Raw genomic sequence first — 24,729 nt, forward strand, 5'->3', positions numbered from 1 at the left:
CATGGTGACCTCATTCTCGAGAATGGTTTTGGTTGTGCTCTGAGCAAATTAAAATAGTGTTCACCATGGAACTGAGTACTGTGTCACTTCATATTTGCTTCTGGTTGCTGTTTTAACACCCGATCACAAAATGGATTTTGTTCTTTGACAACCTTTTGATTCACTGCCTGTCCCAGTAATTTGCTCGCTGTTTGCTTCTGAGTGTTTGTAGGGATTGAGTGGGCAATCTTGTCCTTGGAAATGCCACAACTGGCAAATATCTGCATTGCAGACAATGCCAGAACAAAATCTGTCCTCTGCTTCCCCAGGACAATTTTTCAGGACTAGCTTCTAGTCAAAACCATGACAGAAATCTGTCCTGTGCCTAAACGTTAGGCATTGCCAAGGCCCATCCATTCATTCAATCTTCAGCATTTTTGGAAAAATCAAGCTGACCCTGGAAACCAGGAACAAAAGCTGCTGGGAAATCTCAGGCCAAGCAGCATCTCAGGCGCACAAAAGCTGACGTTTCGGGCCTAGACCCTTCATCAGAGAGGGGGATGGGGAGAAGGAACTGGAATAAATAGGGAGAGAGGGGGAGGTGGACTGAAGATGGAGAGTAAAGATGATAGGTGGGGAGGGGATAGGTCAGTCCAGGGAAGACAGACAGGTCAAGGACGTGGGATGAGGTTAGTAGGTAGAGGGGGGTGCGGATTCGGGTGAGAGGGAGGCAGAGACAGGTTGGACTGGTTTTGGGATGCAGTGGGTGGGGGGGGAAGAGCTGGGCTGGTTGTGTAGTGCAGTGGGGGGAGGGGATGAACTGGGCTGGTTTAGGGATGCAGTAGGGATTTTGAAACTGGTGAAGTCCACATTGATACCATTGGGCTGCAGGGTTCCCAGGCGGAATATGAGTTGCTGTTCCTGCAACCTTCGGGTGGCATCATTGTGGCACTGCAGGGGGCCCATGCTGGACATGTCATCTAGAGAATGGGAGGGGGAGTGGAAATGGTTTGCGACTGGGAGGTGCAGTTGTTTGTTGCGAACTGAGCGGAGGTGTTCTGCAAAGCGGTCTCTAAGCCTCCGCTTGGTTTCCCCAATGTAGAGGAAGCCACACCGGGTACAGTGGATGCAGTATACCACATTGGCAGATGTGCAGGTGAACCTCTGCTTCATGTGGAATGTCATCTTGGGGCCTGGGATAGGGGTGAGGGAGGAGGTGTGGGGGCAAGTGTAGCATTTCCTGCGGTTGCAGGGGAAGGTGCCGGGTGTGGTGGGGTTGGAGGGCAGTGTGGAGCGAACAAGGGAGTCACGGATTGAGTGGTCTCTCCGGAAAGCAGACAGGGGAAGGGATGGAAAAATGTCTTGGGTGGTGGGGTCGGATTGTAAATACCTCCCAAGCGTGTCAGAACTACCACCACAAGGACTGTGAGGATGCTGTTAACAAGCAGATCAACCTGGAGCTCTATTCCTCCTATGTTTACCTCTCCATGGTGAGCTTTGTGGAATTGAAGCCTGTGTGATAACAGTGTTGACCTGTTTGGGGTTTTTATGCTGGGTTAATGACTTAGCTGTAGCATATATTGTTTTCTGTGGCCCTTCCCCTGATGCAATCTCGTGCAAGTCCTAACACTGACTCTCTGTTCAGGTTTTGAACACTGTCTTAATATACAACTGGCTCCTGGGTGTGGATCCCCAGTTGTCCATCTCGGGACAGTGTTGCCCTTGGTGATTGTTTTCATTGAACTCTGGAGGGTTGAGCTGGTTTTGCTGATAAATTTAACTTGGTTATATCCCTTTTCTTCAGAAAACCTTCCCTGGTCGGACACAAATGTATCCTTTTGTTTGAACCTTGCCCCATTTGCCAGACTGGCTTATGTTCAAGATCTAAAGTTCCCTTAACTAAAAACAGCAACTGCTGGAAATCAAACAGCAACAAGAATAGCTAGAAAAGTTCTACAGATCTGCCAGGAATGGTGGAAGAAATCAGGTAAAATTTTGGGTCCACTGACCCTTCCTCAGTGTGTTTTGTGAGCTATGAAAAGTGGCACACACTTGAAATATTAACTCGTGTACAACATAGCAGTTAGAATTCTGTGTGGAGTGGGTGGTAGGACACTAGGGTTATTCAGGTGGGTGATGTTGATCATGAGGCTGCTGGCTGAGATTTCTGGCTGTGTTAATGACTGACTGCATTATTCATCGCACTTCATTCAGTTGGACAGGGGTCTAACTGGTCTCCACCTCGTGAACAATAGTGTTTTATCACCTGCAGAACAGGGATATCTAATGGCTATAGGCAGCTGTCCCCTTCATTGTGCACCATGCCACACTCTATCGCACCATTTTAGCAAAACACAGGTGAGGGATTGCATTTGGTTTTTGTCCTTTTATTTCCAGAAGTCTGGCTAAGTATCTGTTATATGGGTTATAATCCATGGAAGGTGACTTCCTGGCTCTCTCTCTAGTTTTGTCTACTTAAATGTGGAGTCAAGATGGTGACTGGGTTAGTATCTGAGGAGAGGCATTAATGTATTTCAGACATTTCCCTTTCTTGCCTCTTCTCCCCTCCGCAGTTCTCTTACTTTGACCGGGATGATGTTGCCCTGCGACACTTTGCTGAGTTCTTCAAGGAGCAGTCCCATGAGGAACAGGAACACGCTGAGAAACTGGTGGCATTCCAGAATAAACGTGGAGGCCAAGTCCTCCTGCAGGACGTCAAGGTTGGATTCTGACGCCTTCTGTTTGCAGCTTGTTGTGAGCAGCTACAATCGACTGGTATCTCCATCTCTTTAGCTTCAGGATTGAACAAATACTGTGTGAAGGGGAGGGTGTTCAGCAAAATAGAATTCCCTTTTAGGCAAAAGGAAATGCTTTGCCCTTGTGACTCTTCAGCAGAAGGCAATTGAAATGAACCAGAATAGTGAGTGGATCTCATTGTGAATGACTCTCCTTGAGACAAGTGAGGTAACGAAAGGTATGACAGGGAATTTTTGCAGGTGTGGAAAGTACCAGTGTCCAGCCTTTGTGAATCTAGGAGATGTTTCTGAGAACTTGTGATAATTCCAATCACCACAATAGGAAAGCCAGGAATTACTTCCATTGGTACCTATTCTCTGCATGTGAATTCTGAGAATCTACATTCACAGTAGAATGTGTTTAGAAAATTTCTTAATCCCTCAGTACAAAATCTAGGAGTCTTTACCAAATTAACATTGGTTTGTAGTACCTCCTACAATGATGAGGGATGACTAACCAGTGTAGACTAATGACTCAACTGCCTGCTGAATTGTGCTTTCTGTTCCTGCTTCCCTCCCTCCAGAAGCCAGAGCAGGATGAGTGGGGCAATGGTCTGGAGGCAATGCAGAGAGCTCTGCAGATGGAGAAGGATGTGAACCGGAGTCTGCTGGATCTGCACAAACTCTCCTCTGGCAACACTGACCCTCATGTGAGTTTGTAAACTTTCTTCTTGGAAGAAGGTGGTGTTTGTGTGCACTCTGGGTAAAAATCCAATTACCTTCTCTCCACCTCCTGCAGGCTGTTAAAACAAACCTACAAATACATCACCTGAGTGGACCTCCACATGGTGTTGATCGTCCCATCTGTCATGGGAGGTCACTTTCAGACACCTTTTTGATCCTCTGGATTAATTTTGTTTTCCAGCTGTGTGACTTTCTGGAGAGGCACTACTTGGATGAGCAAGTGAAGATGATCAAGAAGCTGGGAGATCACATCACCAACCTGAAGAGACTGGGAGCCCCTGCCAATGGCACGGGAGAGTACCTGTTTGACAGGCTTACACTCAGCTGAGTGGGGTCAATGTCTATGTTGTACATGGTGACATAATGCTCGTAACTTGGTTGTGCTCTGAGCAAATTAAAATAGTGTTCACCATGGAACTGAGTACTTTGCATAATTTCACAGCTGCTTCGGGCTCTTGGTATTGCTGTTTTCACATCTGATCATTGAATCCTTTTCTGTTACTTTGGATTAACCTTTAATTCAATGCCTGCCCCAGTAGTTTGCTCCTCTTTTGTCTGTACGAATTCAGTAGGCAATTGATTAGTGGAAATCCCACAAGTGTTCAGTTCTTTTTTTGTCAGTACAATACTGTCTACTAGCCAAACAATTTTTCAGGACCAGCTTCTAGTCAATACCTTGACTTAGACCAGCCCCCTCCTTAAGTGTTGGGAACTGAACTAGAGCCCTGCCCTGTGCAATGCTCAGGTCTCATTGGAATAAGCAGCTGCAGAAAATCTCAGGTTTGGCAGCACCTGTGGCAAGAACTGTTCAGTCCCACGACCTGAGACACATTATCATCTACTGACAGATGTTGCCACGCCTGTGAGGTTTTCCAGCAATTTGTTCTAGCACTTGGAATCTAAATGATTTGAGCATACATTCACTTTTCAAACAGGAACATAAAGTAAAAAATGTAAGCTTGAGGATGCACTGATTTTTAAACTTTTTTTAGATAAGCAATTGCTACAAATTGGTTTCTCTCCTATTTCCTTTGCTTGTTGATCAGTGGAAGGAGTGAGTCTAATGGCTGCCTGTAGGAGAATGGGAAATCTCGTGCGCTCTCTCTCAACTTTTAACATTGCTCTGCAACGTAAAGATGACAAAGGCGAAGAACACCAGGCAAAAATAAAGCTAGAACCCTAAATACCACTCAGAGAAATCAGTAGTTCCAATTTTTAGCTCTTTATTTTCAATGAAATGAGCTCTCCTGCTCTCAAGTGACCTGCAAGTGACAGCACATGCACTAGTCTATGCCTGCCTAGTTCGTGATGCTCAGGGGGACAGTCTCCTCGAGTCAAAAGATGTGGATGTCTCTGAGCTGACAGCATTTATTATCCATTTCCAAAGTGCCCCAAGGCCAGGTCAGAGGTGCACACATCACTGTGGTTGCAGGGTCATGTGCAGGCCAGGATGGGTTTTTGACACTGAATTTAATGCTCCTCATCAGCTCCTCAATTCCAGAGCGTTATCAGATAGATAGAATCAGGAGATCAGGCCAACACTCCTGAAACTTGATGGCCTCCAGCTCTGAGCAATGACTGTCAAGCTCATTATTAGGTTCTTATTGCCAGAAGAGAGTTGTTCAGACAGAATCAGGTCAACGGGTATCGGCCCAACACGCCAGGAGCTTAAGAGCCTCCAGCTCAGAGCAGCCGCGAGATTCATTCTTTCCACCACTGACACACAGGGACTACAATATGTGCCGTCTAACAAATGCTGTAGAAATCCACCAAATCTTCTTAGACAACACCTTCCAAAGCCCCCATTCATCCAGTGTTGGTGGATCAAAATGCTGCCATTGCCTCACCAGAAGCATTGGGGATCTGCCTCCACTAAATCAACAACAGTTCAAGAAGGCAAGCCACCACGTTCGCGAATCTAATGTTAGGCCTGATCTTGGACCAGTTCAAATATCTCAGCGTGGAGGTTCTTTTGTTCTAGTTCAAACATATCTGGAGTGCACAGTTCTAGCAGGTTGGACCCAAAGATGGTTATGAACAGAATTTCTGGAATGCCCCCGGACAGAAAGTTAATGGGTTATTATGATAATACTTTGCCCAAGCCCTTCTGTGTAGAAGTGTAAAGGATGTCTGTGCTTCAAGTTTCAAAGTGGATTGATGCATTTGAGAGGGTAGAGAGAGAGATCCTGCTTCTTTTCAATCCTCATCTAGGACTAAGAGTGGGGAATATGATTACAATCCTCGCATTAGAAGTAAAACATCTATGATAAAGCCAAAAACAGCTTCGTTTTGGAAAGGATAATATGTGAATCAGCAGATACATTTTTATTTGGTAAGATTTGATGTTGCCAATTGCTTTCCAATTTGAACATAAAAGATGATTGCATTTTGGTTGAACAAACGTAGAAAGACAAAACAGGCTCGATATTACAATTCTGAGGCGAGTACAAGAGCAGAGGGACTTTGGGTTTCAAGTATGTCATTACTGGAAAGTGGCCGAGCAGGACTAAGCTGCTATGAGAAGGCTTTTGTGAAATGTGTGTTTTCAAATGGACGCAGAGAGTATAAAAGGGAGGAATAGATGTTACACCTCTACAAATCATTGGTTAGACCACATATGCAGTGTTGTGTTCAGTTCTGGGCATGGTATTTAAGGAAGGACAGAGTTCAAAGGGCATTTACGAGAATGACACCAGGAATGAGGGATTTTAGATACAAGGAAAGATGAAACAAATTTGGAGTAAATCTCCTTGGAGCATAAATGTTTAAGAGGTGACTCTGTTGAAGTGATCAAAATAATGAACAATTCTGTCAGGGTAAAGGAGAACATTCTGTTTTCACCAGTTGATTATGGCAGTAATGAGGGGTCACAATTTGTCAGTAATGGAGCTCCGAGATGAGGACAAACCTCTCTATTCAGAAGGTTGTTAGGATTTGGAATCTGATGCCTGGGAGAGTGGCAGAGGTAGATCCCATAGGTGGCTTCAAAACAAGAGCTGGATATGTACTTGGAAGTGATGAATATAGAGCGTATAGGGCTGGAGAGGGGGCCTAGGTGGGTAGCTCTTTCGGAAGCCGATACAGACATGATGGGCTGAATGGCCTCTGTCGTTTAAAAATCCTCTGAATGTCCACCCAGGAACTTTTATAAATTTTGGGTTTGTATTCCTCTCTGTCTTAAATGTCCAACCCAGTCCTCTTACATCAGGATACCCTGATCCTGGACTCCCCCATCATTGGGAACATCCTTCCTGTCTTTGCCCCGTCTGATCCTGTCACAGTTTTCTATGACCCAGAGTCAATTTTCCACCTTTCTGTCTCATATCCCAGCACAACAGGCTGAGAAACTGACACCTCTTCTTCATTGACTTCCTCATGCAGTTTGTCACAACCACCTTAATTTAGAAACAAAGTGTTAAAGCTGTTCTCAAACCAAATGCAGTTTTTTTAAAAAAGAGCCAAATAATTTATGAAGAAGTGTCCAGACCTGAAACATCAGCTTTCCTGTTCCTCTGATGCTGCTTGACCTGCTGTGTTCATCCAGCTCGACACCTTGTTATACAAATGACCCATGACCTGATTGAGTGGAGCAACAGGTTTGAGATGCTGAATGGCCTCCTGCTGTTCCAATCACAGAATAACCATCCAGACCTGACGATCATCTCCACCACTGATCAGCTCTGCTTAACACACCCTCCCCCTCTCTCTAATTGGTGCCTGTATGAATGGATGGTTCCTGATTGGCTAGCAGCAACTGTCAGTCATCGTCAGTTCTACCTCTCCATGGGTGAGTGCAGGATGGTCCCAGGAGTATAAATACAGAGCTTGTGTGAGACCAACTCACTTCTGGAGTGGTCTTGGTTTTTGTGAGTGGGAATAGTGATGATGGCTTCCCGAGTGTGTCAGAACTACCACAAGGACTGTGAGGATGCTGTTAACAAGCAGATCAACCTGGAGCTCTATTCCTCCTATGTTTACCTCTCCATGGTGAGGCTTGTGACATTGAGGACCTGACCTCAAATTGAAGCCTGTGATAGACTTGCATTGACTCTCTTAGGTTTATTTTCTTGCTTAGTTTAATGATTTAGTTGTAGCATGTGTTTTGGTCTGTGGCCCTTCCCTGACTGAATCCCAGTGAAATGGTTCACACTGACTCTGTTGGAAACTTGAAGTTTGTCTTGTATTGCAACTGACTCCTGGGTGACAATGGCCACTTTGTTATCTCTGGACAATGTACTCCTTAGTGACTTTTCTCCTTCCTCTGAAGGGATGAGCTGATGTTGCTGATAAACCTATATTTTCCTTAAATTTAGTTGCAATTTATTTTAAAGAAAAGCTTTCCCTAGTGTGAATGTGTCTATGCAAAACATGCTCCCCCTTAAAATGTTGCCCCATTCACCAGGCTGCCCTCTGCTCTGGCCCTAAATGAGTTTTTTCTTTGCTAAATGAACTGCAACTGCTGGAAATTAGAAATAGGAACAAAAATAGCTGGAATAGCTTTACAGATCTGGCAGGACTTAAAGAAATCAGTTCATGTTTTGGGTCCAGTGACCCTTCCTTGGAAGTCCTCCTCCTAGCTATTCAGTAGGAGGAAAGACAAGTGTGGCATGTTTTCACACTCCAAATGGGAATTACTGAAGAAAAAAGACCCGTTAGAAGTCAGTGCTGGGGAGATGGTAGGAGAGTGGGGTTATTCAGGTGGGTGATGTTGGTAATGCTGGAGCTCACTGCGATTCATGGCTTGGTTCATCCACGTGTCCTTCCACTCAGTGCTGTGTCCCTGATTGGCTGGTTCTATGTCCTCTCTTTGGGCTATAATCCATGGGAGAAGACTTCCTGCTTCTGCCTGTCCATGTTCTAGTCATTAAAATGTCCAGTTCTGGTTGCCACATTAACAAAGGGATGTGAATGCTTTGGAAGGGGTGCAGAGGAGGTTCACCAGGATGTTGTCTGGTATGGAGGGTGTGAGCTAGGAAGCAAGTTTGAGTAGATGAGGATTATTTTCATTTGGGGGTGGGTCCTGATTGAGCTCCTTAAATTCATGATTTGTGTAGATAAGGTGGCTAGCAAGAACTCTTTCCTAGAGTGGGGGATTCAATTACTAGGGGTCATGAGTTCAAAGTAAGAGCAGGAAAGTGTTTTTTTTTGTTTGGAGATTGGGTTAGATTGCTTTTCAGTGTGGAAACAGGCCCTAAGTTCCAAGTCCACACTGGCCCTTGACGCATCCCACCCAGACCCATTCCCCTATAAACCCCATACCTCTGAATGCTACGGGCAATTTATCACATGGATATGTTTGGAAAGCTCTTTACGCAGAGGTTGGAGGGTGCCTGGCACACATTGCCTGTGGAGGTGGTAGATGCAGTCACGCTAGTGTCTTAAGATCTATCTGGACAGGTACATGGATGGGCAGGGAGCAAAGGGATACAGACCCTATGAAAATAGATGACTGATTTGAGACAAGATCTCACTCTGTGCAGCCTTGGAGGGTCAAAGAGCCTGTTCCTGTGCTGTAGCTTTTTTGTCATTAAATGTGGAATCAAGATGGTGACTGGGTTAGTTTCTGATTGAGGAGTGCCATTGAATTTCAGATACATTTCCCCTTCCTGCCTTTCTCTTCCCCACAGTTCTCTTACTTTGACCAGGATGATGTTGCCCTGCGTCACTTTGCTGAGTTCTTCAAGGAGCAGTCCCATGAGGAGCGGGAACATGCTGAGAAGCTGATCACATTCCAGAATAAACGTGGAGGTTGTGTCCTTCTGCAGGACATCAAGGTTGGATTCTAATTTTTTTCAGCTCACTACAATTGACTGGTATCTCAATATGCTCAGGTTCAGGATTGGGCAAATGCTGTGTGAATGGGAGGTTGCTCACCACAATACGATTCCCTTCATTAAAAGGAAATACTTTGTACTTGTGATTCAACAACAGTCAGCAATTGTGATCCACCAAAACACTGGTGAGCAAATGTCTGTATACAGTGCTGCTTTGGACAAGATGAGGTGTCAAAAGGAAAAACAGAAATCTTTCAGGTGTGGAAAGCATCAGTATGAAGCTTTATGCATCGAAGATGTTTCTGATGCCTTGAGATCACTCTGATCACAGCATAGCAGGATCTGTTTAGAAATGTCCCCTTCAAGAACAGTACCAAATACAGCAGGTGTTTCACCAAGGTCAAGTTGGCCTGTAGTACCTCCCCTACAATGATGAGGGATAACTAACTAACTGATCAGATGTAGACTAATGATACAACTGCCTGCTGAGCTGTGCTTTCTGTTCCTGCTTCCCTCCCTCCAGAAGCCAGAGCAGGATGAGTGGGGCAATGGTCTGGAGGTAATGCAGAGAGCTCTGCAGATGGAAAAGGATGTGAACCAGAGTCTGCTGGATCTGCACAAACTGGCCTCTGGCCACACGGACCCTCATGTGAGTGTGTATTTTTAAATCAGGGTTTTTGGGATTTTAAAAATAGGGATCAGACACTTGGTCCTCTTTGTTAGCCACAAGATCTCATTTGACATTGTGGAGTGTTTTCTTGGGTTATACCAAGATCCTCCAGTTTCTAAAACTGAGTGCTTTCTCAAGTGTATTTGGCAATCTCCATTACATCACTTCACTGGTCTCCCAAGCTGTATTTTGCTGGATTTAACCAGTTCCCCTCTTTGCTTTCTAGCTGTGTGACTTCCTGGAGAGGCACTACTTGGATGAGCAAGTGAAGATGATCAAGAAGCTGGGAGATCACATCACCAACCTGAAGAGACTGGGAGCCCCTGCCAATGGCATGGGAGAGTACCTGTTTGACAAGCTCTCACTCAGCTGAATGGGGTTAATACCTATATCTGTTGTACATGGTGACTTCAGTCTACTAAATGACTAGTTGTTCTCTGAGCAAATTAAAATAGTGTTCACCATGGAACTGAGTGCAGTGTAATTTTCATAGCTTCTGGTTCTTGGAGGTTTTTGTGTTTTAACATCTGGTAATCAAATCCATTTTCTGTTCTTTCCTGCAACCTTTGATTCAATGCCTGCCCCAGTAACTTGCTCAGTGTTTTCATTCTGCTGAGTGTCTGTTGGGATTGAGTGGGCAATCCTTAGTTGAAATTCCACAACTAAAAAGTTAATGCTGATTTATGTCATCTACTTGCAGGGACAATTTTGCAGGACCAGCTTCTAATCAATACACTGACTGAAATCAGTCCTTTGCCCAAAGATTAGGCACTGATCTAATGCACTACCCTTGGCCATGTTTTTGGGTCTTTTTTCCTTTAAATAAGCAGATTCTGGAAACCAGGAACAAAACCCCCTGGGAAATCTCCTAGTTTGGCAGCCTTTGTAGGGAGAAGCATTGAACAGAACCTGGACCTGAGATGTGATCATCTCTTGACTGACTCTGCTGGCAGACCTGAGGTTTTATCCAGCAATTTGTTCTAATGCTTGGATGCTACTGATTTTAGCACATCATACAATTCCTCATCAGATGAATATCAAGTTAACATTTATCTAGTAAGATACATTGCTTTTCTACTCCTTTCTTTTAGCTAAGTAATTGCTTATGATGTCATTGTTCTGTGAGCTAGGGAATTAGTTTCTCCAGTATTTCCTCTTCCTTGCAGGAGAATGAAACATCTGCCTTCTCTCACCATGCTTGGAAATGAAGCAGTGCCTGCCTTGTGACCTGAGATAATTTCTCTCATTGCCTGAGAAGGCAGAAGTGACAAATACCGAGGATGCCTTGTGCAAATAAAGCTAGAATGCAAATACCACTTGCAGAAATCAGCAGTTCTGTTTGTAGCAAGGAAATGAGCTCTCCTGATGTAGACTGACCAGCAGATACCGACACCTGCAATGCACTATGGCTGCCTAATTATTGATGCTCAGGGGTGACAGTTTCCTTTTATTTCAAGGATGAGGCTGTCTCTGAGCTGCCACCACTTATTTATCCATGGCTCATTGCCCCCTCCACACTCACTCTCCTTTCTTTCCCCGGCCCCACCCCAAGGCCCGGTCCCAGTCACACACATTGCTGTGGTTGCAGGGTCATATGCAGTACGCAGGCCAGACTAGGTAAGGATGGGTTTTTTGATCCTCATCCCTCCCAGCTGTCACTAGATTCATTCTTTCCACCACTGACACGCAGGGACTACACTGTGTACCTTCCAACTGCTGCAGAAATCCACCAAAGCTCCTGAGACAATAGTTTCCAAAGCCCTAATTACTTGCCATGGGAGAAGGGCAGCTGTTACAGGGGCGTACCACCCCCCTCTGAGTTCTCCACCAAGCGACTCGCCATCCTAAGTTGGAAACGTGACCCCATCCTCCAGTGTCGGTGGATCAGAAACCTGGAATTCTCTCACTAGGAACATTGTGGATCTGACTACAGCAAATAGGCAACAGCAATTCAAGAAGGCAAGCCACCACGTTCTTGGGCCTCATCTCTGAGGGTTTCAAATACCTCTGGATGGAGGTTCTTTTGTGAAATTGTCACGTTCTAGTTCAACCACATCTGGAGTGCACCGTTCTAGCAGGTTGGACCCAAAGATGCATGTGCACAGAATTTCTGGAATGAACCTGGCCAGAAAGTTAATTGGTTATGATGACAATAGTTTTGCCAAGCCCCTCTCCGTAGAAGTGGAAGGGATGTCTGTATGTCTGTCATTGAAATTTCCAAGTGGATTCACGGATTTGATAGGGTAGATAGATACTGCTTCTTATCAATTCGCATCCAGGACTGAGAGTGGGGAATATGATTACATTCCTAGCATTAGAAGTGAATCATCTACGATAAAGCCAAAAACAGCTGCTCCTTGGAAAGGATAATATGTGAATGAGCAGTTAAACACTTATTCAGTAAAATTTGATGTTGCCAATCACCTTCCCGTTTCATCATAAAAGATGAATGCATTTTGGTTGAGAAACATGGAAAGACAAAACAGGCTCGATGTTACAAATCTGAGGTGAGTACAAGAGCAGAGGGACTTTGGGTTTCAAGTATGTGATTATCTGAAAGTGGCCGAGCGGGACTAACCTGCTCTGAAGAAGGCTTTTGTGAAATGTGTGTTTTCAAATAGACGCAGAGAGTATAAAAGGGAGGAATAGATGTTACACCTCTACAAATCATGGGTTAGACCAGATTTGCAGTATTGTGTTCAGTTCTGGGCATGGTATTCAAGGAAGGACATTAAAGCCCTGGACAGAGTTCAAAGGGCATTTACGAGAATGACACAGGAATGAGGGATTTTAGATACAAGGAAAGATAAAAGAAATTGGGGTAAATCTCCTTGGAGCATAAATGTTTAAGAGGTGACCCTGTTGAAGTGATCAAAATAATGAACAATTCTGTCAGGGTGAAGAAGGATATTCTGTTTTCACCAGTTGATTATGGCAGTAATGAGGGGTCACAATTTGTCAGTAAGGGAGCTCTGAGATGAGGACAAACCTCTCTATTCAGAGGGTTGTTAGGATTTGGAATGTGATGCCTGGGAGAGTGGCGGAGGTAGATCCCATAGGTGGCTTCAAAACAAGAGCTGGATATATACTTGGGAGTGACGAATATAGAGGGTATAGGGCTGGAGAGGGGGACTAGGTGGGTAGCTCTTTCAGAAGCCAATACGGACGTGATGGTCTGAATGGCCTCTGTCGTTAAAAATCCTCTGAATATCCACCCACGAAATTTTGTGAATTTTGGGTTTGTATTCCTCTCAGTTTTAAATGTCCAACCCAGTCCTCTTAGATTAGGATACGCCGTTCCTGGACTCTCCCATCATCTCCTCTCCACCTATCTTCTTTCATCTCCATCTTCGGTCCGCCTCCCCCTCTCTCCCTATTTATTCCAGAACCGTCTCCCATCCCCCTCTCTGATGAAGGGTCTAGGCCCGAAACGTCAACTTTTGTGCTCCTGAGATGCTGCTTGCCCTGCTGTGTTCATCCAGCTTCACATTGTGTTATCTTACTTTTAGATTGTTATTGGGTAAGGTTTGACGTTGGTAATCATTTCCTAATTTCAATACAAATGTGAGGAAATGCATTTTGGTAGAAGAAATACAGATGGGCAATATAGGCTCAATGGTAGAGCTTAGAGGTGAGTACAAAAGCAGAGAAAGCTGAGTTCAAGTACATAATTATCTGAAAGTGGTCAGGCAAGATGAAGTTTTTATTAAGAAGGCTTATAGAATCCTTGTGTTTTTAAAGAGAGGCATAGAGTACAAAAGCAAGGAATTGTTGCGAAACCTTTACAAATCATTGGTCAGACCACATCTGGAGTTTTGTGTTCAGTTCGGGCCACCACTCTTAAGGAGGGATGTTAAAGAGCTAGGGAGAGTTCAGACGAGGTTGACAAGAATGAAACCAGGAATGAGGGATTTTAGACACAAAAGTATATTAAAGAAATCAGGCTTTTTCCTCCCTGGAGCAGAGAAGATTAAAAAGTGACCTTATTGAGGTGTTCAAACTCAAATAATTTTGTCAGAATAAAGGGGGACATTCTGTTTACAGCAGGTAGTACGTCAGTGAGTGGCGGTCATAATTTGTTAGCAATTAGACATCAGAGTGAGATGAAGAGAAACCTCTTTATTCAGAGAGTTGTTTAGATTTGGAATGTGCTGCCCGGGAGAGTGGTGGTGGTCGTGGAGGATTCCATGGGAGGTTTCAAAAAAATAAAGAGCTGGATACATATTTGATAGGAAAACCAAAAGAACTCTGTTTGCTGTAAATCAGGAACAAAAATAGTTGCTGGAAAAGTTCTGCAGGTCTGGCAGCACAGATGCCACTGATGTACTCTCTGATGAAGGGTCTAGGCCCGAAACATCAGCTTTTGTGCTCCTGAGACACTGCTTGGCCTGCTGTGTTTATCCAGCTCCACACTTTGTTATCTTGTATTCTTCAGCATCTGCAGTTCCCATTACCACTGACGTACTACCTGCTGTAAACAGAATGTCAGGATAAAGGGGGACAAAATTGTTTGAGTTTGAACACTGCAATAAGGTCACTTTTTAATCTTCTCTGCTCCAGGGAGGAAAAGTCCTGATTTCTTTGGCCTACCTCATATCTTTACACTGCGACCCCCTGTTCTGGACTTCCCCCCCCCCCCACCATGGTGAACATCCTTCTTGTTTCTGTCCCATCTGGTGCTGTTACAATTTTCTATGTGCTCAGGCTAATCTTCCACCTTTCACACCCAAATCCCAGCACAACAGGCAGAAAAACTGACCCCCACCCCCTTCAATGAACCGCACCTGAAGTTGGTCACAACAGAACTTATCTTAAAAGGGAAACTTTTTCTCAATTCAGATCAATTTCTTTTTAAAAAAAAGAACCAAATGACCTATGACATGATTGAGTGGTGCGGCAGGTTTGAGATGCCGAATGGCCTCCTGCTGTTCCAATCACACAATAACCATCCAGACCTGATTACCATCTCCACCTGTGATCAGCTCTGCTTAACACACCCACCCCCTCTCTCTAATTGGTGCCTGTATGCATGGGTGGTTCCTGATTGGCTGTCAGCAATTGTCACTCATCATTGGCTCTGCCTCTCCCTTGGTGAGTGCCGGACGTCCCAGCAGTGTAAATACAAGAGCTTGTGGGTGAGAGGCTCAGTTCTGAAGTTGTCTAGGTGATAGTGAACAGGAATAGTGAAGATGGTTTCCCAAGTGTGTCAGAACTACCACAAGGACTGTGAGGATGCTGTTAACAAGCAGATCAACCTGGAGCTCTATTCCTCTTATGTTTATCTCTCCATGGTGAGGCTGGTGGCCCTGATTAAAATTCAGAATGTGATTATATTTGCATTGAGTCTTTTAAGTGTTTTCTTGACCAAATAATTAGCTCACTTGAATGTTAAGTCTGCCAGTCTTTCTTTGACTGAACCTGATGAACACTTAATGAGGAAACCTTTTGTTCCAATGTTTAGAATATATTTTGGGTTTCTGCTGCATGAATGTCCCCAGTTTGCTGTAACTGAACAGCATACCTACTGGTTCCTACTCTCCTAGCTGTGGAAGGCTGGTCTGGCTCAAAATGTGTTTGGTTTTTTACTTCTTGTAAAACAAGCCTAATTAACCAGGCTGTTGAAATCTGAGTAAGCTTATTAACTATTCAACATGAAAGTAGCTAGGTGTGGTACACTTTTTTCACTTGAAATGTGAATGTTTTAAATATACAGTTAGAATTCTGTGTGGAGTAGATGGTAGGACACTGGGATTATTCAGGTGGGTGATGTTGTTCGTGTGGTAGCTGACAGACTGATTACTGTATTAATCAACACATTTCCTACTGAAACACAGGGCAATGTTCTGACTGTGTCTTCTAGCACTGAGCAATAGGGCTTTTAATGAGCCTTGCAGGTTCAAGTCTAATGGCTGTGCCCCACCTGTGACCTTCATATTCCAGCATACTGGACTTATGCACTCTGTAACCACGATACAGGTCAAGGTTACATTTGTGCTTTTGACTTGTTTGGGGTTTTTTTTCCCCTCCTTAAGTAAGATCAAGTGTCACTGGGTTAGTTCCTGGCTTAAGTTCTGTGGGTGAAAGTGAGACTCAACTCCCCTCTTTTTGTGTTTTACTTTTACAGTTCTCTTACTTTGACCGGGATGACGTTGCCCTGCGTCACTTTGCTGAGTTCTTCATGGAGCAGTCCCATGAGGAACGGGAACACGCTGAGAAACTGATGGCATTCCAGAATAAACGTGGAGGCCGAGTCCTCCTGCAGGACATCAAGGTTGGGGTCTTAATTTGGCTTTCTTTCTACTAGATTAGAAATAACGCTATTCTGTCTGGATTTGAGGTGACTTAACTCCAGATAATGGCAATTCCAAACTGATGCCCTGTTAGCCCCTTCTCTTGCATCTTTACTGGATTGAATGCTCACTAAAAAAATGACCACCTCTTCTCTTCTGTTCTGCCATCAGAAGCCAGAGCAGGATGAGTGGGGCAATGGCCTGGAGGCAATGCAGATAGCTCTGCAGATGGAGAAGGATGTGAACCAGAGTCTGCTGGACCTACACAAACTCGCCTCTGGCCACATGGACCCTCATGTGAGTTTGTCATGCTCGTGACCCATGAGGAAAGCTTCAGATTACTGCTGGAAGGTGACTCTGTCCTTTTATAGCTGTACTTCTGAATGAAGCTAAACTACCTAAATTCAAACATGTAATTGAACAGGTGTTCATAAGCAGACATAACTGAAAGCTGTATCTAGCAGCATCTGTAGACAGAAAGCAGGTAATGTTTTGGGCCCAGCAACCTTTCAGAACACTTCCTCCCTTTTAAGGTAGGGTTGCTAAATTGGAAACACGAATAATCCCTCTCCTCAGATGCTGCCAACCTGCTGAGCTTTCCAAAAACTCTTTTGCTCTAGAGGCTGCAGTCCTTCCAGTTTTAACTTTTTTTTAAACTTGTACAGTCTAGCAGATTTCAGCCACTATTGCTACTGTTATAGAGCAGTGACTTTGTTTAGTGCCATGTCACAAGTGACTTGTGACTCCCTGGATATGACTCTCTACTAGCTGGCAAGAGCATGCTGTATTAACTTGTCTCTTAGTTTTAAAACCTTGTTTCCAAAAGTCTGCTCACTTTTCTCCTTCACAGCTGTGTGACTTCCTGGAGAGGCACTACCTGGATGAGCAAGTGAAGATGATCAAGAAGCTGGGAGATCACATCACCAACCTGAAGAGACTGGGAGCCCCTGACAATGGCATGGGAGAGTACCTGTTTGACAGGCTCACCCTGGGGGAAGAGTGACTGAACTGCCTGCAAGGAGCAGGACCATATCTGGGGTGGGGAAGATATACATCTTTAAGACTTGAGCAAGCTTGTGGCTTTGCATGTTTTGGGAGCATGTTTGTTTTCAGATTTGGAAGAAAACACTTCAGGTGCTGATGTCTCCAAATACTTTAACTGTATCAAGTAAAAATAAAAGTGCTGGAATATGAAATGGCTTGCTATATATCAAGCAACACGAACCAGTAACTAATCAGTTTTGCCTCCACTTAAAACACACTCTCTTGCATGAGCTTTACTTCATCTTCTACATCCTTTTGCGCATGAAGGAGTTACAGTTTGTCCAAGTTCTGAAGCCTCTTGAGCCGCCTTTGCCACTTTTTTAACACCCAAAAAGTAGATGAGCTATTTGTCTGTCTGCCATGTTTTCCATTCAATCTTCCACATTGACAGGATGTGTAACTAGTTTCAAGTTTAATTACGATTTCCCAATTAACCAAAAGGTTGCGTCAACCCTGATGTGGATCTGGAGTCACATGTAGGTCAGACCAGGTTAGTTGGTTTTTTCTTTTTTTTAAAAAATGCAAGTGTAAATTATCTGGTTGGCTTAATGACCAAGCAGTTGCATCGTTGCTATTAACATTGCATTTTTTTTTTGGTAAACATGACCTTATTCCTTGGTGGGAATTAATGTCTCAAGAATATTTGTCTTGAGCTCCACGTTGAGTTAGCCACTACCACTCCATCATCCCTGCCCTAAATCAAATGGGGCCGATGCTTAAATTCTTGCCTATAAGACAGTTCTGCCCTCTTAGAATTCTCACAATGGGTTTTCCTTTCCTGCTTCTGTTAGCTAAACTAAGGCCAGCTTTCAATTCTATTGTAATTAGTAGCAAATGCCACTAACACTTCAGTGGCTATGACTTTCTCTCCTGGGAGAAGATGCCCCCTGCCAATTTCCTGTTGCAGACAGGAAAACACTAATCATTAAGCTCTCAGGTGCTGAGATGAAGTGGCTCCCATTTAACAATCTGTTGCATTTCCTTTCCCCCATCCCTTATCTTTCAATGTATTCACAAATATTTAGAGCACTCTTAACCAGACTTCAAGCTTACTGTAAAATATGAAGTAATATTGAAACCAATACAAATTGTTTTAATTGAACCATCTCATTGATTTCAGTAAATGGAACTTTTGTCCTCAAATTGCCAGTATGAACTTTTTTTTTCATTGCAGTGTAGGTGTTCAATGGCTGTTATTCCTGGTCCTAACAGACTAGGGGTTGCAATCACTTTTTTTTGGTCTTTTCAGCTCGATCTTCTCCAAAAGGATCCTGCACTCAAACAGGATATCACCTGCTGATGAGGTGCAGGGAATGATGTTAAAAGGAGAAAGTTGAGCTTAGTCAGCCTCCAATCTTTCTCAGCCCATTCTCATTTGTTATTTTTTTTCCCTGACTTAGTTAAAGTCAAATTCCATATGGAATTTGTTTCTGGTGTGTTGATGCTGGTCTTTGACTACAGCAGTCAAAGTCACAACACCAGATGACGGAGCAGCACTTGGCTTGTGATTTCAAATAAATCTATTTGGTCTATAACCTGATACTATGTTTCTTACTTCAGCATCTTTGTTTTTTTTTTCCTTATTTTAAAAGTTGGAATAAAGTTTGTTCATCAGAACTCCAGGATCCCAGTCCAACACCACGATGGTATTCAAAACTCATCAGAAATGTGTTTAAATTTTTTTAACATCCTGCTTAAAGTTTAATGCTTTTTGAGTTGAATAACTAGTTAATTGGTTCAAATTCCAAATGAGTAATATCCTGTTTGCCCCACCCCCTCTTCAGGTTGGCCAGCTTTGGATATGCTTCATCTATCAAAGGTTTTATAGCTGTTGCCTTCACTTTTTTAATTGACTACTTGATGGTTATTTGGTTTGAGTGGATATAATTGCTGGGCATGAGAAGACTTGACTGGAGAAAATCAAATGCTTCAGGAAAATCTCTAGTGGAGTTTTGATGCATTTTGGCACTTAAATATAAAATATCTAGAGGACAACTGACAATTTGACTTAGCCTTTTTAAGGTTTTACCCAGAAAGACAGGTATTTATTCATGCCTCTTTTTGTAAGAAAAGCTTTGATCTGGCAGTGCTCAGGGGATTGGACAGCTTACTACTTATCCAGTCCTACTATCTGCTTAATCTTTTTGGCCAAGTCAGACCCTCTAATCCCTGAACAGAATCCCCAACTAAACTAGTCCCACCTACCTGTTCCTGATCCACATCCCTCCCAAACTTCTTTATTCATGAAATTATCCAAATGTCTTGTCAACATTGTATCTGTACCTGCATCCCTACTTCCTCTGGAAGGTATGACACAAATTACCCTTGGTAATAAAAATTACCCCTCTGGCTTTTAAAGTCTTGCTCCTAGCACCTTAATATGCCCCTCGTCTTGATGTCTTTCCCAGCCTGGGGGAGTAATGCTACCTTTTAACTCTAACTCTACTTTTTCATGCAGTGGCCTTCACGGGTCCTCTTAAGCATGGTGGTCCTTGACTGCGTGACCCAATTTAAAACCAAAAGAACTGCAGAGGCTGTAAATCAAGAACAGAAACAAAGTTGCTGGAAAAGCTCAGCAGGTCCGGCAGCATCTGAAGAGAAAACAATTAACATTTTGGGTTTGGTGACCCTTCCTCAGCTCAGTCCCGAGGGAAGGAGCACCGGACCCGAAACGATAACTGTTTTCTCCTTCTCAGATACTGCCTGACCTGCTGAGTTTTTTTCCAGCAACTTTGTTTCAGTTCCTCTGTGGCCAGAAGTTGTGATCGGCAGGAGGCCAGCCCAGTGGACGTCAGTGAGCTCCCTGATTAGACCAAGTTAACAGCCTTAATCTGTCAGCCAGGGCTCCTGAAATAAACAAGTGTCAGGGGTTCTTTACACTATGCGCTGGATCAGTCTCAGACCGGTAACAGATAGTGGCCCATGGAGTTACTTTACTCATCTTTCTCATGCAGATGACAGCTTTGTACAAGCTGAGTTTGTTGGTATATGAGCAACATACTTGTTTACAACAATGGGCTGATCGCTTCCCAGAAAGGAAGCAGAATGCCGAGTTCCAGCTTGGATGTTTGGGCTGTGGTGCTGGGAATGAATCGCCTGTAACAGGGTATCATGGTCAGAAATTTTTTTTAGCTTTGTTCACAGCTGTAGGTGTTGCTGACTTTTCCGGCTAGTGAAAAGTTGCTGCCTTGAACCACTATTGCTTGTGTGGGTAGGGATGAGCAACCACTCTTCTCTTATGAAGTGCCAGACATTGTTCCAGCAACACAAAAGGAACACTGTTTGGAGTCAGATAATAGGAACTGCAGATGCCGGAGAATCCGAGATAACAAGGTGTAGAGCTGGATGAACACAGCAGGAAAGCTGACATTTTGGGCAAGAGGGTCTAGGCCCGAAACATCAGCCTTCCTGCTCCTATGATGCTGCTTGGCCTGCTGTGTTCGCCTTGTTATCACTGTTTGAGGTCAGTGTGGCTTTCACATGGGTTTCTGTGCATCTACCAGCGTCTTGCTGTATTAACGCACAATTGATGCAGCTTTAGTGAGTAATTCCTGTGTATCTTGGACACTGTCTTTCTTGGTGACCAGTAAGCATTTAAATGTGGATGTAGTGCCAACTACTTTGGCCTAGGTGGACTCAATTCTCATGTACTGTGGGAGCTATGCTCATCTGGGAAAGTGGAAGGCATATCAAACACTGGCTTGTACTTTGCAGACGGTGGCAATGCATTCGAAAGTGAGATACCAGTGTAGATTTCCTTGCCTCGGAGTTACTCTTAAATACTGTAGGTATATCAGGATGCATCAGTTTCTGGTCAATAGTAATAACAGGATGTTGATGGTGGATTTATCAGTAATGCTATTGCCATTGTTTTTAATCTAGCAGTCTTTGAAATTCAAAGCTATGGATGCTGAAAATCAGAAAACCAGGAGTGGCTGGAAAATTTCCGGTTCTAATAGTACCTGTGGAGAGAATCCCAAGCTAACGTTTTGGATCCAGTGACACTTTGGAGCAGGATGATTAAAGTTATTTTCTTCAGGGAAATCTTAGAACCCAGACAGGAAGAAGCAGGCTGTTCCACCCTCAGAGCATCGCAGTCAGGCTCCCACTCATACCCTAGCCCTGCATTTTCCCATGGCTAATCTACCTTGCCTGCACCTCTCTAGACACTATGGACAATATAGCATGTCCAATCCACTTATCCTGCATAACTTTTGAATTGTTGGAGGAAACTGGAGCAGAAACAGGAGGAGAACATGCAAACGCCACACCTACGTGAGGAAGCAATATTAACCACTATGACACCGTTTACTGTGTTGTTTGCTCATACTTTATCAGCCTGGGATGAGATGTTGTCCAGGTCTTGCTGCATCTGGTTATAGATAGCTTCAGTTTGTAGGGAGTCCTAATAATGCAGAACTTTGCAATCGTCAACAGCCATCCTTACTCTGTGAAGGCACAAAAAAATCTGCACACTCTGGTTCTGTCCAAGAGTTGGCCACAGCAAGTTCCCAGCTACCCTTGACATCAGGCATTCTGCTCTACTGAGCAATCACTTTCAAATTAGTTCCTCCCATTCACCAATAATCTGAAGCACTTTAGTGTGATATTTAACCCTCTATGCAGGATACAGCAGCCTTCAATAATTATGTACGCTGTGGTTTTAAAAAATATATATAAAATGGTTACACCCTGTAACATCTGGCCTATGTAAACTCCATTCACAAAGCCACTTTACCACAAGTGGAGGGTGATTGATTGATTTCAGAAGTGGATGAAATCTACGTACACCTCCAGGCAGCAGAGAGTTTCAACCAAGAGGTTCAGAAAGGAATTCAGGTTCCATCCGAGATAACAAGATGCAGAGCTGGATGAACACAGCAGGCCAAGCAGCATCAGAGGAGCAGGAAAGCTGATGTTTCAGGCCTAGATCCTTCTTCAGAAAAAGGGTCTTGGCCCAAAATGTCAGCTTTCCTGCTCCTCTGATGCTGCTTGTCCTGCTGTATTCATCCAGCTCCACACCTGGTTATCTCAGATTCTCCAGCATCTGCAGCTCCTAGTACCTCAGGTTCCATGCGTCTTTTCTCCTGCCTGTCTGCTCCTCATCTAGCCTCCTTGACCTGTCCATCTTCCCTCCCACCTACCTCCTCACTGACCAACCCCCATCCCAACTCCCTACCTACACTCACCTTTTACTGGCTCCATCCCCACCTCCTTGACCTGTCCGTCTTCTCTCCACCTATCTGCTCCTCTATCCACCTTCTATCATTGCGTTCCCCCCTCTCTATTTATTTCGGAGCCCCCTACCCCTCCTCCATTTCTGAAGAAGGGTCTAGACGCCAAACGTCAGCTTTCCTGCTCCACTGATGCTGCGTTCGTCCAGCTGTACACCTTGTTATGCCAGGTTCCATGTGAGCTGCTGGTTCTACTTTTCCAGCAGGTATTTTTGACTCCTGTACTTTCCCGTCTCATTGTCTTTTGCCACATTGTTCTCCCCATCCTGCCATAAATCCGTCCCTGCTCTTCGCTTCATTTAAGGGGAGAAGTGCAAGTTTCTGGTGTGGCAGCAGAGTCGCTAATCCTGAGCTACTGGTGGTCAGGGTTCATTTCCCACTTCCCCCTAAAGCGCAGTAAGGTGATTAGAAATCCATTGACCAAATAATGGATGGGGCATGCTGGCAGGTATAAGGGGAAATACCACTAGAGACAAATGGGCCAGATGGTCCATTTCTCTGCTGCTGTTCTGTTCTGTCACATGTGTAATTAATAGCACAAAAGTAAGAAACTTAGCACCCCATTACAGAATGAAGTAGGAGTGATGGCAATAGTGTCGCTGAAGTAATCCAGACCCCACCCTCATGATCCAGAGAGGCAAATCCCCATGACAGGAAATTACTTAATTCAATTAATTTATAAATTGAAACCATAGATTTGGCAGAGATAATGGGAACTGCAGATGCTGGAGGATCGAAGATAACAAAGTGTGTAGCTGGATGAACACAGCAGGCCAAGCAGCATCTTAGGAGCACAAAAGCTGATGTTTCAGGCCTAGACCCTTCATCGGAGAGGATGCTCTCTGATCTTCATCTCTGATGAAGGGTCTAGGCCCGAAACGTCAGCTTTTGTGCTCCTGAGATGCTGCTTAGCCTGTGTTCATCCAGCTCCACACTTTGTTACCATAGATTTGGCAAGCTAGTTTCAGGAATGCTGATCATGGAACGAGCATTGATTGCCACTGTTAAAAAATCTATGTTTGTGACTGCTCTGTTCTTGCCCAGTCTGGTTGATGTGTCTCCAGATCCGTAGTGATATGGTTGACAATTAACTACCCTCTGAAGTGGTCAGGTGAGCCACTCACTTCAAGGGCAACTTGGAATGGGGTGTGGGTGTAACAATGAGGGATGGCACGGTGGCTCAGTGATTAGCATTGCTGGATCACAGCGATAGGGACTTGGGTTCGATTCCATCCTCAGGCAACTGTGTGGAGTTTGCGCATTCTCCCAGTGTCTGCGCGGGTTTCTTCCAGATGCTCCGGTTTCTTCCCACAGTCCAATGATGTGCCAATTAGGTTAGATTGGCCATGCTAAATTATCCATAGTGTCCAGGGATGTGTAGCTTAGATAACAAAGTGTGGAGCTGGATGAACACAGCAGGCCATGTAGCATCTTAGGAGCACAAAAGCTGACGTTTTGGGCCTAGACCCTTCATCAGAAAAGTGGGAGGGGTAGAGGGTTCTGAAATAAATAGGGGGAGAGGGGGAGGCGGATCAAAGATGGATAGAGGTGAAGATAGGTGGAGAAGAGACAGACAAGTTAAAGGGACGGGGATGGAGCCAGTAGAGGTGAGTGTAGGTGGGGACGTTGGGGGATGGATCTGGGTGGGATGCTCTGAGGGTCGGTGTGGACTTGTTGGGCTAAAAGGCCTGTTTCCACACGGTAGGGAGTTTAAGTCTAGATCTTTAGCCTTGCCAAGAATGCCCCAATCCTAGGGGAAGTATTTCTTTCATAGCTCGCACAAAACTAAACATGCAGAAATAAAATAAATGCTTGCTATGACAGAAATATCAATGCAGTGAGTTCCAAAATCCACACACCTAATAAGTTGATTGCAAAATTGGCTACACCCTCCAGCCTTCAGACCCTTGAGTGAAAATCGACTTGACACCCAACAGGCCAAGTGTAATGACAGCTCTGAAGGTGAGGAGAGGCTAATCATCTGATCTCATAAGAGCTTTGGAAAGTTGAATTGATTTAATGTGAAAGAAGTGGATCTCAGGAAGGCTATCACTTTTAAAAAAATGAAACCGGCCATCATTTAGGCCTCAGCTGGAGATTTTGAGTTGACTCTGGGCCCTAAGTGGCTTAGGAATGATGCCAAAGCATTGGCAAGGGTCTACTTGAGGTTTTCTCAAATGGTAGCAGTGACGAAGGAAGAGGACTTCTTTCGAGCAGGTTAAGGGGGAGATTTAAGCAACTTTGAAAATTCTGAAGGAG

General features: G+C 44.3%; 3 protein-coding genes across 3 annotated transcripts; all 3 read left to right on the plus strand.

Moving 5' to 3' along the window:
- The first annotated feature begins 342 nt into the window (after positions 1-342).
- LOC132206543 (ferritin heavy chain A-like) lies at positions 343-3,786 on the plus strand. The gene is made up of 5 exons (XM_059640739.1): positions 343-370; positions 1,378-1,469; positions 2,553-2,699; positions 3,299-3,424; positions 3,640-3,786. Exons 1-5 carry the CDS (start codon positions 343-345, stop codon positions 3,784-3,786), a joined length of 540 nt encoding a protein of 179 aa, XP_059496722.1.
- Positions 3,787-7,343: 3,557 nt separating this feature from the next.
- Positions 7,344-10,275, plus strand: LOC125447290 (ferritin, heavy subunit-like). The gene is made up of 4 exons (XM_048521596.2): positions 7,344-7,445; positions 9,086-9,232; positions 9,756-9,881; positions 10,129-10,275. Exons 1-4 carry the CDS (start codon positions 7,344-7,346, stop codon positions 10,273-10,275), a joined length of 522 nt encoding a protein of 173 aa, XP_048377553.2.
- A 4,813-nt stretch (positions 10,276-15,088) lies between these two features.
- On the plus strand, positions 15,089-17,195 carry LOC125447280 (ferritin heavy chain, oocyte isoform-like). Its single transcript, XM_048521581.2, has 4 exons — positions 15,089-15,193; positions 16,027-16,173; positions 16,364-16,489; positions 17,043-17,195. Exons 1-4 carry the CDS (start codon positions 15,092-15,094, stop codon positions 17,193-17,195), a joined length of 528 nt encoding a protein of 175 aa, XP_048377538.1. The 5' UTR covers positions 15,089-15,091.
- Positions 17,196-24,729: the final 7,534 nt, after the last annotated feature.

The sequence above is a fragment of the Stegostoma tigrinum genome, chromosome 38 (genome assembly GCF_030684315.1).
Source record: "Stegostoma tigrinum isolate sSteTig4 chromosome 38, sSteTig4.hap1, whole genome shotgun sequence".
Classification (NCBI taxonomy): Eukaryota; Metazoa; Chordata; class Chondrichthyes; order Orectolobiformes; family Stegostomatidae; genus Stegostoma; species Stegostoma tigrinum.